Genomic DNA, 16277 nt, shown 5'->3' on the forward strand with positions numbered 1-16277 from the left:
AAGGTAGGGTGAATCTGAATTTTGGGTGCCTAAATTTGAAGACCTGTGAAGCTGTCTGAGGGACTCCCAGGTACATGCTATTACTACGAAGCAAGCCACTAGTCCTCCTGAGCCAAAACAAAAATTCCTATTCAACCTGTTGCTGCTCGCTAAGGAATTTTTTTTCTGGACAAGTTTGCCAAGCCAATAGCTACTCTACTTCAGCTTAGACCTAGTTTTTAATAATTGAGCAGGAATCCTGGAATATCTTTTGAAGAGGAAGAGCATATTCACACCCCAAACTGAGTGCCAAGTATCATGAGTGAGACTATAATTAACTTAGGATGGGGCTTTCCTTATATTAAAAAGAACCTAAACATTTTCGAAGTTACACTTAGTTGACTTGAATTAGTTGAAGAGACATCATCTGCTGCCATCATCTTCATTCTTGACTCAGGTAATAAGGATGGGTTGCTGATACTGTAAACGCTAAGAAAATGCAACGAAGTTCATGGACTAAAAATAATACCTAAAATCTGATTCACCTTGATTTCTATGTATAGAAACTGTGTATGTGCCAATCCCCACTAAGTATAATATAGGAGGGAAAAAATCAGGAAAGCGGCCTCCGGAGACAAATTAAGAGAAGGAAGGAGAGGTGGGGAGGGGGAGGAAGGAGGAGCAAATGTTGATCCACACTAGAGAGGAAGTGAGAGAGATTGAAAATACTATTTAACCAAATTGCTCATTTTTTTAACCAGATGTATACCTAGTTCTAAGAGAGTCACAAAGAGGAACTGAAGCGTTTGCTTAAATTATCTAAGACTTTAAAAAATGATTTAATAACCTGACATCAAAATAATAATTTTGCTTAAATTATTTATAGATTTCAAACAAATACTTCCTGGGGTTACTGGGTATTGTTGTTGTTTCAATGTTTCTATGTATGTTTGTTTGATTTAACCTAGCTACTTGTTTAAATTCTCCTTGACTTTGCAGAGCCCTAGTAGAAATGGCTCTTCATCGGTTGCCCCAGTACTTACTTTTAATCCTCCTTAAATCAGATGGCACAGGGCCCAGCTGAGTGGTTTGATCTCCACAGTCAGTTTAAAAGAGGACCTAATTACAGGCCAACAGAAGGCCTAGTACCATCTTATCACGGTACTACTTAAAGCTACCATTAGCCCTAGAAATGAAACTGCAACCATCATCTCATTAAATCATTTCACCTGGGACCAACATCAGATCGGACCTTGTTATCTTTGACTTTGTGCTACAAAGTAGAATCTAAATTCAATGAAATGACTGTCCCCAGAAAAATGAACACTAGTTTCGGGTTCTCATGTGAAACCATAGAAAGACAACACTGGCCTTTTAACTCCAGCCCAGCTCCCTGATGAGTGGGATCCAGCCTAGAATCTGAGCTTGACCCTGAACTACGTGCCTGGCAGAGGCCCACATGGGTGACATCACTGCAAAGCAAGTCTTTCGTGGCTCTGGAAATACTGACCTGTCAAAATGACCCCATTCTTCCAGAAGGGGCAGTTCAGCAAGCAAGGAAAGCAAATGATGTGGAGAGAGGGCCTAAGAATTCTTAAACCAAGTTATTGTATCAGAAGCCACTCATCCAGAAGCATCGTAATAAACATGCAATAAAGTCACAGGTTCCATTTCACTTACATACTGATATACACCTGAGAAGTTGCATATAAATTGAATGTGTTAGGCCCTGGCTGCTGTGGCTCAGTGGATTGAGCATCGGCCTGCGAGCCAAGTGTCGCTGGTTCGATTCCCAGTCAGGGCACATGACTAGGTAGCACGTCAGGTCCCCAGTTGGGGGCGCAAGTGAGAGGCAACCACACAGTGATGTTTCTCTCCCTCTCTTTCTCCTTTCCCCTCTCTTCAAAAATAAGTATATAAACAAACAAATAAGTAAATTATAATAAAAAAATTTTAAAAAAATATTGAACGTGTTACATAAGTAATGTTAGTACTCACTGAAAGCATTATTTGGCTGACCAACCCAATCATAAAAGGTACCAGGATATTCTTTAAATGCAGATGCCCTGGCTCCTTTCTGGAGAATTGGATTCCACAGTTCTGGGGTGGGGCCTCAGTATCTGTAGTTTCACCAAGTGCCTTGGGTGATGCTTTTGTAATCAGATGAATTTGGGAAGCAGTCATTTAAATGATTCATATAAAGAGTTCTACTATTAAGTACATACCTAAATTATCTTCCACTTTTTCAAATGAATGCAGATCTTCCTGTTGTTCTCTAGCATTTTATTATTTTTCAGATAGGTTAACTATTAGTTGATTGTACTTCACTGAAAATGCAAAACTAACCAAAGCACACTGTTTGCAATGTCTCACTTTCAAACAGTAAACAAGCCTGTGTTTTTTAATATACAAGTTTGCAGAAATTGGATGAGGTCAAGAGAAAGGCAGGAAAGGCAAGCCTTCTTTTGCTGGAGGCTAGTGTTAAAGGACTGAGACAGTTCCCGAAGAGAGTGATAGGATAAATTAAAAGTTTTAGGGAAGCAAGATTGTCAGAGCAAATACCATCTGTTTTTCAGTTCTTGTTCCCAAAGGTCTTCTAGAATGCATTCACTCACTCACCTCTAAATTAAGGAGCATGCAGAATTTAATCTATTGTAGGGAAGAGAACACTAAACATGGTGATACTCCAGGAAAAGATAAGACAGATGTTATTAGCTGATTCTTTATTTACTCACCTCTTGACTGCCAGGACCATTTATAACTTTGTCTGTTTTTTAGTATACTAGTAAGTAGAAAATTGATTATATTAGTTTACTTAATGAGACCATTATTTCTCTACCCCTCTGCTTCACCAACGCTGGGCTCCTTTCTGATCCTAGCACATGCTAAGCTCTCTCCCAGCTCAGGGCCTTTGCACTTGCTCTTCCATCTGCCTATAAGAAACACTCTTATCCCAGGTATCTTCACTGCTTTATCCTCCCTTCCTTCCAGTCTCTGCTCAAAGGTCACCTCATCAGAGAGGCCGTCCCTGACCACTTTCTATAAAATAGCTCCCCGTTATTCTCAATCCCTCTAACCTGCTTTGCTTTCCTTCATAGCACTTATCACCATCTAATTTATTATGTATTTACTTCTTGATTGATTTATTGTTTGTTTGCTACAACCAGAATGTAAGCAGCATGAGGGTAGGGACTTTGTTCTATTCACTAGTGAATCTCAACTTCAGGATCAATGCCTGATATATAGTGCCACTCAAGACATATTTGTCAAACAAATGACTGCATATTTTTAATGGCTTAAGAAAGATATGATTAATACCTAATATTTGTGACCTTAAAAGATATTTTATATAGCCAAATGGAAACAAATATATGCCTTTATAAAACTAAAGAGTAAAGGTTTAATTAAAATGTTTCATTCCATTACTTAAAAGGTTATCCACATGAGATACCAGTAACTTTGGACATTTCCTGTTTTCTTTCTAGAATAATGGCCAGATTTATTAAGATAAAGTACACAAAATGACTAAAAGTAATTGTCCTAAGCAAGAGTGGGGTGGATAGGGAGAAAGGGGATTGATATACTATGGCCTGATAAAATCACTATTGTATTTTCTTTTAGTAACTTACTAGGTATTGCTTTAATTAAAAGTATGTCTGCTCATTTCAACATCACTAATCATCAGGGAAATGAAAATTAAAACCACTATGAGATATTACCTTGCACCTGTCAGAATGCCTATCATCAATAAATCAACAAATAACAAGTGCTTGTGAAGATGTGGAGAAAAGAGAATTCTTGTGCACTGTTGCTAAGATTGTAAATTGGTGCAAGCCACTATGGAAAAGAATATGAAGGCTCCTCAAAAAAATAAAAATAGAACTACAATATGACCCAGATATTCCACATTTGGTCATTTATCCAAAGAAATCCAAAACACTAATTTGAAAAGACATATGCACCTTTTTGTTTATTGCAGCATTATTTACAATAGTCAAGATACAGAAGCAACCTAAGTGCCCATTAATAGATGAATGGATAAAGGAGATACAGTCCATTACATAACGAAATATTAGCCATAAAAATGAATGAAATCTTGCATTTGCAACAACATGGATGGACCTACAGGGTATTATGCTAAGTGAAATAAGTTAGAGAAAGACAAATATTATACCTTTCACTTATATGTAGAATCTAAAAATCAAAATACATAGACAAAACAGACTCAGATATAAAGAAGAAACTAATGGTTGCCAGGGGGGAGGGGGTTTTGGGGTGGGTAAAAGGGGCATGGGGTTAAAATGCACAAGTTGCCAGTTATAAAATAGTAATGGGATAGAAAATACAGCATAGGTAATATAGGCAATAGTATTGCAATAACTATGTATGGTGTCGGATGGATACTAGACGTACTGGGGTGATCATTTTGTAAGTTATATAAATATGTAATCACTGAGTTGCATACCTTAAACTAATATAATATTGTATTGACTGTAATTTTTAAATATTTTATTTTTTTTAAAAATTATGTCTGTTCATGTCTCACCTTCCACTAGAGTATAAGCTTCTTGTGGACATGGCCCATCTAATACATCTTTTTATTCTCTCCTAGTGCCTATCTGAATATGTTGCATATAGTAGGTAATCAGAAAACACACTTCTGTAATGAAAAATACCTGTATCAAATAAAACTATATATACTATCTGAATATATATTATAATGTATATGGCAGTAAAATAAGTCTCTAAATCTATCATTGCCTTGCTAGAATACACTTGCTTATTGGCAAAAGTCATAAATCGTCATAATATTTAAGAAAGGGGGAAGAGAGAAATTTAAAATATGTACAAACTGTCGTAAAAATATTTTGCTCTAATTAGCTTTAGTACCGACATTGCAGAACATAAAAAGCAGGACATTTCAGTCTGAAAAGCCCACAACGGTAAAAAAGATGATGCTTACTACTTCAGCCTAGACTTGCTGACTGAAATTATCTTCGTATGCTATCCAAAAGATTACCTACACTTGGTAAGTTTATGGAAAAATATCCTGTGTGTATTCCTTTAGGTTACTTTCAGAAAAAGCAGACAGGCCTTCTAGGTGGATTTACCGGGAAGCTGGCAAAGCTCACGCTTCAGGACTCCTCCCTCACTGTGGCAGGAAGTCCCAGCAACTGCTTCAGTATTCTTTCTCTTAAGAGCCCACACCTCCACCCCACCTAACATACACAAAACTTCAGGTACATTAAACCTGGACCCATGCCTGACAATCCTCCATTAGAATATTAAGAAAACAAATCTAGCATTTGCAAAAATGATCCAAAACTCAGTTATTAATTTCCAGCATTTCTCAATAGTCCAAGCAGAATGAGACAGCGGGGTCCACAGGTGCTTTTCTTTGCAGCATTTGCCCCTGTTGCTTTTCCCGGGATACAAAATTAACTCTTGGGAACCATGAATAGATAAAAGCTACTTTCATTACATGTATGTATATGTAATCCTAAATAGTTATTACTCATAAAAATTAGGTAATGTACTGTAATGAAACCAAGTTGCTGATGTTTAGAACTTAATTTCAATACTAAATAACTTGTCCTTCTTGGTGCTAAGTATAACAGGTGAAAATAAAAAGCCACCCATTTCCATTCTTAATTCGTTCAAGTAGTATTTTATCACAAAGCTAAACAGTGCAACCAAATGTTAATTGTGTGATTTAATTAAGGAATTACAGTAAGTCGTATCCTATATTCCCTAGATTAGCAACCATTTTTGACATGAAGATCAAAACAAACCAAAAAACCCTGCTGTCATCTAGGCTTTTGGCTACCGAAGTTTTCAAAATCGAGTAGTGATTTCTTAAAAGCCACAGAGAGAATTTGGGGTGAGCGTGGGAGTATTCATATCATCGTACACCTTCCTATTCCAACCCCTACTCCTACCCCCTTCCTGTGTTTGTAACCTTGGTTCCTCCCCTCAGGTGCAGTACGCAGCTAACTTTTCGTTGGTAGGTAAAGTGGTACAACTATCGGGTAGATTTTTAAAAGTATGACAGCGTGTGTTGTTAGATATGCCTGCTCTGCCAGTGGCTTTACTTTGAGGACGATCTCTCTCCTCAACCCCAGGACAGGTCCGCAGTGCATTCCCTCTGCCCTCTGCGTCCCTCAATTTGGGAATGGTGCCGGGCCACTTCTCCAAGGAGAAGCCCCGGAGGCCCGTGGCCTCTGGGCGCCCTGCCCTTGCCCTAAAGGAGACACTTTTAGTAAGGTCTCTTTGGGGTAGCCACAGCACCAGGATAAAGTTACCAGGGAAAGCAAAAATGTGGCTACTGCGCACTTCGACTAATATACAGCCAGCTCCCAGCTCAGGACGCGCCTCAGAGGAGGGGGAAGGGAGTGTCGCCATCGAATCCCAAGAAAGGCCGCGGGACCCACCTCCGGCTCCCTCCAGCTCCCGCCCTCGGCCCCACCTCCCCCTGCCAGCACAAAGCCGTCCCGAAGGCAGGGACCAGGCCTGCAGGGAGGCCGTCTGGACGCGACTAGACCGGGCAATCCGCGGCTCAGGCCGCTCAGGCAGCCGATCGCCAGCGAGTCTAGAGCTCCCGTCCCGGACGGGAAGGACGCGCTTCCCGGTTCGCCCTTCAAGCCCTGGGAAGTCGACCTCGCCGCCCGGGCCCCAGCCTTTCCATCTGAGAGGTCCTGAGAAGACCCGGCGCAACCGATGCAGTCCCGCTAGCCCCGCCCGAGGTGGCGGCCTCCAGCGTGCAGCGCCAGGGCCAGCCGGGTCGCGGCTGGGCCGCGGGCGCGGAGGGGCGCTCAGAAAGCGTCCAGGTGTGGGGAGTATCGACGAGGTGCAGGCGACCCGCCAGGGCGCCAACTCGGTGCCTCTAATCAGTTCCCCTCTTTCTTCAAAGGCCCGGTCCGCACAAAGTTGCCAAACAATGCGGGGCGAGGGGGCGGAGGCGGGTAGGCATGGGAGTGGGCAGGGGGTCGATGGGCGGCGCCGGACTGCTCCCGGGACCCCAGGTCGCCCCCGCGCCTCGCCTCCCGTCGGGGGCGCGCACACGCACACCCTCCTGCCCAAGTGCGGGAAGATGGCCGTTTCTGCTTCAGTATAAAGGCTCTTTGTTGCGCTCACACAAAAGCCGCCAAGAGCCACTTTTCCAGCAGGCCCTTTGGGCAAATCGAAGGAACTCGGCTGAATTTCCAAATGGCCCTAGAAGCCTGAAGTGGTGGGAGCGACTAAAAGAGAGGGGAATCGCAGGCCTCCCGCCCTCATGTACCCAAACCTCTGTCAATATCCAGGTACCCGTCCTGGGAGACGGGAGTTGAGATCCTTCGTCAGGGAGGGAGGAAAGAGGAAAACCTACTTTTACTACCAAGGCCCAAAGGGAGTATTAAACATTCACGATATTGTGGGGTTTCTCCCCTTAACCAGGTAGAAACATAATCTGGAAAAAAGTCCGGATACACCAAAAAGAAAAAGAAAAAATAGCAACAATAGCAACTTAAAAAAATAAAGCAAAAACATAACAAACCAGTTGCCATCAGCCCAAAGTGGTAGTAGCAGCAGCCGGCGCGTGTGATCCACTTACTTGTCCGACTCTTGTGACATGTTTGATCCAATGAACTCGCTCCCCTTTTCCTGGAGCCTCAGCCTCTGGTGAAACTGGACTTTCAAGTCTGTGCAGGTGAAGGTGTGAGAGCGCCCGAGATGGCAGAACAAGAGCTACAGGTAATTCTGCTTTTCCGTCCCCCCTCACCACTCTCGCTCGCTCGCCCGCTCGCGCCCTCACCTAGCCGGAAAGGTGGGATAAGGAGGGGCCCCTCACATGGGGCCCGAGCTCGGAGGCGGCCGGGCGGCGCGGAGTCCTCCCGGATCGTGGCAATGGGCAGTCACAGAGCAGAAAGTGGCGGACTTGGTCGGCCACAGGTAACTTTCTCGCAAGGAGCTGAATTCTTTCACTAAAGGGTACAAGCCCGAGGGACGAGCTGCGCCGTGATTGGCTGTGGGGCTCCCTCAGGTGAGCTGCCATTGGCAGAGGCGCGCTCAGGTAAGGCCCTTCTCCAAGTGCAGGTAACTCACTCCGAAGTTTACCTGAGTGGAGCGGCGGCATGCTGGCTGCGCTGCGGCAGCCCGTGGGAGCTGAGGGTCAGTGCTTCTAGTAGACCTCACGCTGTTTTCCTTCTTCCCTTTGGCCGGCCGGGGGTGTGGCGGGAGCGGAGGGCGGCTTGGGGGGCTTGGAGGAGACAAGGAACCAGAAAAAAAAAAAAAAATCAACACCTGCAGCCACTAGGGATTGTGGGTCGAACGGAAGGACTAAGGAGAGCTGAACTCAGGTATCCCAAGCCAACCGGAATCAAATGCGCAGCACAAACACAAGGCTTTTAATACCCACCTTAAGAGGACTGTTTGACAGTGTCAGAAGAGTACGGGGCTGAAGTTTACTTTGTGCTCAGAGGAAGGGAAAACACGATTGCCGGGTTTGTTGCGCAATTCCATTTTTAACATTCTTACCCACAACAAACACTTTTCGTGCCCTGATGTATAAAAAATACCAAGTAGATTACAGATCTTCAAAGAGGTGAGCATCCTTTCATGACCTGGCATAAGGGTAGTGGCATGGTTTTGGCGTGGTGAGGAGATTTGGCTGAATAGATAATAAAACGGCCCAGGAGCACTTCTTCCATCTCAACCCTGCAGCCTGGGATTCCAGAGCTGCAAACAACCCCTCAGTCCGTTCTTGTTGTCTTTTGACGTTTCCAGGCAGACATCAACATTTACATTGTAATTCAATAAAGCAGCTACCACAAAGGTGCTTTATCTTTCCAGCTTAATTTGGTTGCTACGGAAACAATTCAGGAAGAAATTGACTTTTTTTGTGGTTCTGTCACCTGGTTGGAAACAACGCGAATTAGTAAAGGTATAATTAATTTATAATCCCTGGTCCCAAAGAGTAGTTGTGGGAGTTTTGATAGGGATATAGCCCATACATATGAATTGTGGAACTGAAGGAGGACATGGAAAACTTACCATATTTATTTCATGTTACATTGCCAGAGTTCATACAACTTCTATTTTAATCTTTATGGATCAGATAGTTCCTAAAAATTAATTATGAAACAGGGTTTCACTCTAAGCAAATGAATTTCAAAATTTTATTCTTACTTCTTAAAGACAGTATCAATACACACGTTTTTAAAGATATGTGATATTTTAAAATTATACATTATTCACATCTTCGCTACCTTCTTAATCTCCTTTTTAGAGGGAACCACATTCCACTTTTAACTGTCTCTTTTGTCATTTACTTCCTGATATCTAAATAATTTATACTGCTATCCCTTGATTTATCCGTTTAGATATCTTGCTTTGACTACCTGTTGTCTCAGATAAGGATTAAGCTCTTTCACACCCCACCCAGTTTCCCCTTCTGCCATTCTTCCAAAACAGCTCTTCACAGTTTAGGGGTAGAGAAGTTTTCATCTTAGGAAAAGCGTCTAAACTTTGACTCTTCACTCAAACTTAAGAAGAAAGTCAGCCCTGGCCGGGTAGCTCAATTGGTTAGAGCATAATCCCAATACACCAAGGTTGCAAGTTCTATCCCTGGTCAGAGCACATACAAGAGTCAATCGGTGAATTCTTGAATAAGTGAAACAGCAGGTCGATGTCTGTCTGTCTCTCTCTCTCTCTCAAAAATGATCAATAAACAAACCAAAAGAAGAATTAAGTCCCACCAGAGACTCTGCATATAGGGAGTGTGCTTGCTCACTGGTGGGTTTGATGTATGGTGATCAGGTGAAAGCTAGTCCTGCCATAGGAGGAGTCCCCAAACATCAGAAACGAGAGGTCTTTTCTTTTGGGCTCTTCAGTGTTTAAGAAAAAATACCAGGCGGAAACAAGGAAGTTTGTGGGTCTGCTGCATGGGCAACAGCAGACCCTCCATATCACCCTGCCCAGGCTCTGTAGCTTCAGCTTCACTGGAGAGGACACTCCAGCGTCATCGCAAGATGTCGATTCAACACGGGAGGAGACAGATACCGTGTCACTCCCGAGTCGGACTGCACAACCATTCTCAGCGGTGCAGATAGACTCTTAAGAAGCTACACCATCGTCTCTCGAGACGGATGGCTGCCGATACGATACCTTCATTCTCTTGCCTGAAGGGACATTCACCTGGCTGCCAATATTCTGAAAACAGATGAAAGAAAGAGGTCTGGGCGAGTCACTGCTTAGTATGCAGTCTTTCACATCATTTTCTTTCTTGTAGGCACATTACTCCTGCCCTTATTTCTACATGGTGTACAAGTCTCTCTCCTGTTTCTCCTGAGGGAGTTGTAATCACCTGGCTGCGAGGGGACAGAGGGCCTGAGGATCTAACAACTAAATGCCCACATTCACTCAGCCCCCTGCCTCTCATCTCTTCTTCACTTTTGGGATCCTGGGTATTCTTATCAGTATCTTCCTCTGATGATCTATGGCATCTCTGACACCCAGGTGACTCAGGATTTATAGGGTTATTGAGCTGTTTCTATACTGACCTCTACATAGCTTCCCCCATTCTGTTAAATCAGTTTCCACTCTTCCATCTGCCTCATCTTTCAGAATTGTATTGAAATATATGTTTTGCGGATGACCTCTCTTGTCATCTCTTTCTCTCTGTGGATTTATTCTTCTATCTTTCTTTGCTGTCCTTTGCAGGAGACAATGAAGATAAATAAGTGTGAGTTAATCTATCATCTTCAATATGAAGCCATTTCCAAAATTATCTAGAAGCTTTTATAAAATTGTCCCAACTTTTATTAGATAGCTTAGTACCCCCTGACTGGCTACCTACTGCTATACTGATTGGTTAGGTTAGTTAAGGAGAAGGTCCTCATGGACCATTTTAAATTGTCAATCACGAAATTACCTTAGTTACCCAAGTGTTTTGGTTCTTTGGCAGAAGAATTGTAAACTAATGTGAAGGTTCCTGCCACACCCACCATGAGAGAGTACTTCTCTCTCTCCAGACATCTTTATCTGTAAATACTTAAGTAGAGCAGTGGTTCCTAAAGTGTCATCTCTGGATGGACCATCTACATCAGATCACCTGGGAACTTGTTAGAAATGCATGTTCATCAACTCACCCCAGACCTACTGAAGCAGAAACTCAAGGAGGTGGGCAGCAGTCTGTATGTCTAACAAGCCCTCCGGGTGATTCTGATACAGATTAGAGTTTGAAACACACCTGACAGGAGGAAGTAGCACATCCTTAGCTATTAAAGGCCATCATCCTAAATTATGCTGGATGCACAGTTTTCTAACAACTTTCAATAACCATGAAGTAAGAGTGGATTTTACCTGTCTTGATTATTCTATTAACAAACTAATGATATTTTTATGTAATGGTTGAGGCATTGTCCTTAATTGGAACAGTTAGCACAACAACATAAAAATAATAAGCCTCGTATCTGCCACAGTACTCATCACAAACTGGGGTTTTGGCACAGTTTAGTTTGATGGTCATTTAGGTGGCCACAACAACGTAAATTTTCATATAAAAAACTAGTGATAACAGAGTACTGTTTTCAGACTAAATTATTTCATTTATGAAATTAAAGTTTTAGTTAAATTCCCAGGGAAGAAAAAGTAATATCTTTTAATTCTATTTTTATCTTAGTAGTGGTCTTTAGCATCTATTGTGATGGTTAATCCCATTTTCCTAAAGTAAAAAAGACAGTATTTGATGCTAAATTGTCATAATGGCAAGTCTCTTATAGTGAGACTTAGGGAGAAAGGTGACACTTCTGTAGCATCTGGGCAGAAATACCAGGTTTTAAAGGGTTACAAATCTAGTCAATCAGGTCTGCCCACTGCCTGTTCGCCCACTACATGTTACCATACACAGGGCCATTATAATAGGTCTGTCATTGAATTTACTGTGGAGCCAATGATAAGTGGTCTCCCCTAGATTGTTTTGCACTAAATAAACACTAAGTTGCTTCATCGGCTATTACCCATAAGAAGAAATTTTATGGAAGAATGAAATGTATTTGGATGTCTGCTTTTGAAATCAAATAGAGATTTATAATTTAACCAACTGAGTATTAAATGGCCATTCTCTTGCAGTTTAAAGCCCCTTATGTTTTTCGTGGTTGCATGGATATGCATATTTGCATGAAAACTTACAGTTTTCATGAAGGTTCTTGAACTAGCAGTGCAAAATTGAGCCAGCAGCTATCTAAAGTTTGCATATTTCCTTCAGGATAGCATATGTTCCTACTGTTTGGGCTGGCCATTGATAACTCTTCGATGGAAAGTGTGGTCCTTTAAAAACGTGGTGCATTGAATTTGAGAAAACCTACAAAATGAAGTACAAAGACCAGAACAAAAGTGTAACTAAGAGTGATTTTGAGGAAAACAGATAGTGCAGAGATGGGATAAAGACTATAATTAATATATGAGTAGATATTGCACCCATGAAACAAGAACAGCATACTATTTAAAGGCAATAAAACAATCATGGAAGAATAAAAAAGAGCTTGTATACATTAAAATATAAAAGCTAAACCCTGGCTGGTATGGCTCAGTGGATTAAGTGCCAGTCTGTGAGCCAAAAGGTTGCTGGTTTGATTCACAGTAGGGCACCTGCCTGGGTTGTGGGCCAGGTCCTGGGTTGGGGGTGTGAGAGAGGCAACTGATTGTTTCTCTTACACGTGGATGTTTCTCCCTCTCTTCCTCCCTTCCCACTCTCTAAAAAATAAGTAAATAAAATCTTTAAATATATATATATATATATATATATATATATATATATATATATATAAAAGCTGAAATAGAGCCTTGCATGGTATATTTGAAGGCAGACTCAAGGAAATCTCCCAGAAAGTAAAACAAAAAACAACAGCAAAATAAGCAATAAAAGAGAAAAGATAAGGGAACTGCAGGATCAGTCAAGAATATCTAATATATGACTACTAGGTGTTTCAGAAAGAATAAAAAATAAAATGTTAAGTGAATCATTAGAGAATAGAAAAATATTATTTTTAAAAACTGAAGTGTTATAAGTCTAATTGATAGGTCCACCTACTGCTCAGCACAGGTGGGTCATTATTAAATGACATAAATTGAAGCAATTATCAATAAGTTTGTGTTCTGACCTTTCCTGAGAGTAAAAGTGAAATCAAATGAACAAAGTGAAACAGCTCAGACACAAAGGATCAAGAATCGGAATGTATTAGCTTTCTCAACAACACTGAAAGCTTGCAGATGTAAAAAAAAAAAGTGCCTTTAAATATTGACTTCTATGCCTAGACAGGGTATCAATGAAGTATAAAAGTAGAATAAAATTCAATTTCAGAAATCCGAAGTCTCAAAAATTGCCTTCATTCAACCTTTCTCTGAAAGATATTGGATGATATGCTCCATTAAGACATGGAAGACCAGCCCTGGCCGATATGGCTCAGTTCATTGGAGTGTTGCCCCAAAACTGAAAGGTTGCAGGTTGGATCACTGATTTGGGTGCATATGAGAGGCAACCAATTGATGAACCCACAAATTTTTTCTTTCATTTAGATGTTTCTCTCTCCCTTCCTCTCTCTTTAATAGTGATGGGGGGTGGGGGGATGTCCTTGGGTGGGGATTTAAAAAAAAAAAGACAGAAGAGCAAGAAAGGACCCTAAAAGGGATGGCCTTAAGACTCAGAAAGCAAGGGAGTCAATAGAAGAGAAAATTCGAAGAAAGTCAGAATGATGGCTTTATAGCAAGCAGGCTTAGAGAGCAACTAAACTTTCAACAGAGGTCTCTGGGTGGGGGTTGTGGTGAAAGTAGAATCCAACTATTAAATTTAATATTTTGAAAAATTGTATTGAGAAATCATTTAAGAGTGCAGAAAGTATTAGCAACAGGTACAGAAAAAATCTTAGTGAATATTTAACATTCAGTAGCTCCAGAGAGGAAATATTGTACAAGAATGGCAATATAAGCATATTAATTTTAGTTCATACTTGGATCAATGGTAAATAATAGTCGTATGATAATAATGATGGCATTATTGAATGGTAATTTACTAAAATTGGCGATAAAACTTAGTTGGGAAGGTGGAAAGAGGGAGATGGTGTGGGCAGGGAGGAAGTAAAAGGTTGTGAAAGAGTTCAATTGTCAACAGAAAGTCAATAGTAGTTGTAAATCCAGAATTAGCAACATAAACATCAGCTAGGAATGCTTTGGGCTGCTGGTAACATCAAGGCTGATTAGTGGCATCTCTTGGCCTTTTGCTTATGGACACAAGATGATCCCTCCAACTTCAGCCATCCCATCTATGTTTAAGGCAGTAAGAATGGGAAAGGGTAGTGCTACCCTCAGCTATGCCATTTATCAACAAAGCAACACCAGAAATTAGAAGCCTTCTACATGCTTCACATCACCAGCCAGAACTGGGTCGCAGAGGCACCCCTATCTGCACGGATGGCTGGAGAAGTGGATATCTTGCTTTTCCAAATCCTGAGGTCAAGACAAACAAGCAAGGAAAAAAATTTTGGACATGTGTTCTGGGTTAATCAATCAGTATATTTTCTAGAAATTTGGAAGTAAAAGCTAGAATTTTTTATTTAAGCTCCAGTGATGATAATAATTTTTTAAAAAGCATTGCCTCTTTGGAGTGAGATTGAAAGGGGGAAGGAATGAAACATAGTGTTGTTTTTCAACAATGTTAATATTATTTTCAATATTATTACTCAGTGTAATTATTTAACTTTTAAAACTATATATATATATACATATATATATAGGTTTATACACATATATGGTTTATTCACACACACATATAATTTTGATCAAAATAAAATAAAAGTACAAATTACAAACATATCATGTTCCCTCTTGCACAGGGATTTTCATTTACTCTTCTGTCTCTCTGAAGCTCTTGCTCTTTTCTTTTCCTTCTCTAACTTCTACCCTGCCCACAGAACAACCTGCTCAATCATCTCATCCTCATGGAAGCCTCTTGAGCTCTCCAGGTCAGGGATAGGTATATTGGGAAGATACATTTCTTCATTATTTATTTATATAGCATCATGCTCCTCTTCTTGAAACTTATCACAGCTTAATTTTACATTTATTTGTGTGGTGTTTGATCACTGACCATCCCCTTCCACTAGTCTCTAAGCTCCATGAGAGCAGAGATGATGCCTATTATTGGCTTATTATTGTCTCCCTAGTGCTTAACACCATACCTAGCATCTGGTAAATATTTGATGAATAAATAGCAAATAATAATGAGCATTCTTTCCATTCTACAACTTGAGGATCTTTGAGAGAGATATCATCAAATTGAGCAACTTCATCAACAATATTGAGTAAATAAGTGAATTCTGTAAGCCTTAGTGGAGCACCTTTATATTCCAGGTGTCCAGTTGGGTTCCTTATGTAAGTTTTAATAGTGCTTTATAAGACAGGTAATTATAACAGTTAAGAATGTTTTCAGCAGCAAGCCAAAGAGCAGTTGGTTGGAAGAGGCTTTCCCCAAGACTGGTTAATTTCTCCTGCCTTATAAGAAGTCTGAGGACTGGAACAGAAGGAGGCAATTGTTGGCATTAGATTGGCAGCTCCATAACTCAGAGCTCTGGGTTATTGTCTTTGCACTTGTCTGCCTCTCGCAGCAAAAAGTATCATGTCCTTACACAACCAAGTTTAAAAGCTGAAGAAGGTAGACAATGCAGTTACTTGCCTCAGAGACAAAAAATCTTTCTCAGAAGCCCTCATCAGACTTTGTCTTTTATCTCATTGGCCAGAACTGGGTCACGTGACAAGTATGAATCAGGAGTTGGATCCACCTTTCATGAGATTAGGAATCTACACTCAATATTTGAACAACTCAGGGTTGTTATAACAAGAAAGTAGTGGGAGACTGGTGTTTGGTTAAAAAAAACAACAACAGTGATACTACAATATTGAATGCTTCATAATACAGGTGATAAATTTGACCCTTATTTTGGATAATGTAAATAGCAGATCTGAGATTCAAATCTTTTTTTTTAAATATTTTATTTATTTATTTTTAGAGAAAGAGGGGAGGGAGAAAGAAAGGGAGAGAAACATCAAATTGTGAGAGAAACATTGATTGGTTGCCTTTCCCGCGCCCCCAACTGGGGACCTTGCCCACAACCCAGGCATGTACCCTGACTGGGAATTGAACCAGCAACTTTTCAGTCCATAGGCTGGTGCTCAATCCACTGAGCCATGCCAGCTAAGGCTAAGATTCAAATCTTGATCTCTCTTATTTCAAAGTCTATACAATGCCACCTTCTAGCCCTGACTGT

At 40.9% G+C, this 16277-nt stretch overlaps 2 protein-coding genes across 14 annotated transcripts in view; one reads left to right on the forward strand and one right to left on the reverse strand.

Annotated features, from left to right (window-relative positions):
• Window positions 1-7946, reverse strand: part of GRHL2 (grainyhead like transcription factor 2) — a 140321-nt gene extending 132375 nt beyond the window's left edge. For 2 of the 3 annotated variants that reach the window (XM_090283495.1, XM_090283494.1), the window contains exon 1: window positions 7571-7946. In XM_090283495.1, the coding sequence (XP_090139621.1) occupies window positions 7571-7590 (20 nt within the window). In that variant the 5' untranslated portion in view covers window positions 7591-7946. Of the gene's footprint in view, window positions 1-7513 lie in introns of all 3 variants that reach the window. The other variant, XM_090283496.1, reaches the window with a different exon arrangement.
• Window positions 7510-16277, forward strand: part of LOC150004149 (uncharacterized) — an 80842-nt gene continuing 72074 nt past the window's right edge. For 8 of the 11 annotated variants that reach the window (XR_016512368.1, XR_016512369.1, XM_090283500.1 and 5 more), the window contains exon 1: window positions 7510-7908. Coding sequence is in view for 7 of the 11 variants with exons in the window: in XM_090283500.1 (XP_090139626.1) it covers window positions 7690-7908 (219 nt within the window). In the remaining 4 variants the exon portion in view is untranslated. Of the gene's footprint in view, window positions 7909-7948; window positions 8030-8067; window positions 8128-16277 lie in introns of those variants that run through there. The other 3 variants (XM_090283504.1, XR_016512370.1, XR_016512371.1) reach the window with 3 other exon arrangements.

Source organism: Furipterus horrens, unplaced genomic scaffold (assembly GCF_987537825.1).
Source record: "Furipterus horrens unplaced genomic scaffold, mFurHor1.1.pri manual_scaffold_7, whole genome shotgun sequence".
Lineage (NCBI taxonomy): Eukaryota > Metazoa > Chordata > Mammalia > Chiroptera > Furipteridae > Furipterus > Furipterus horrens.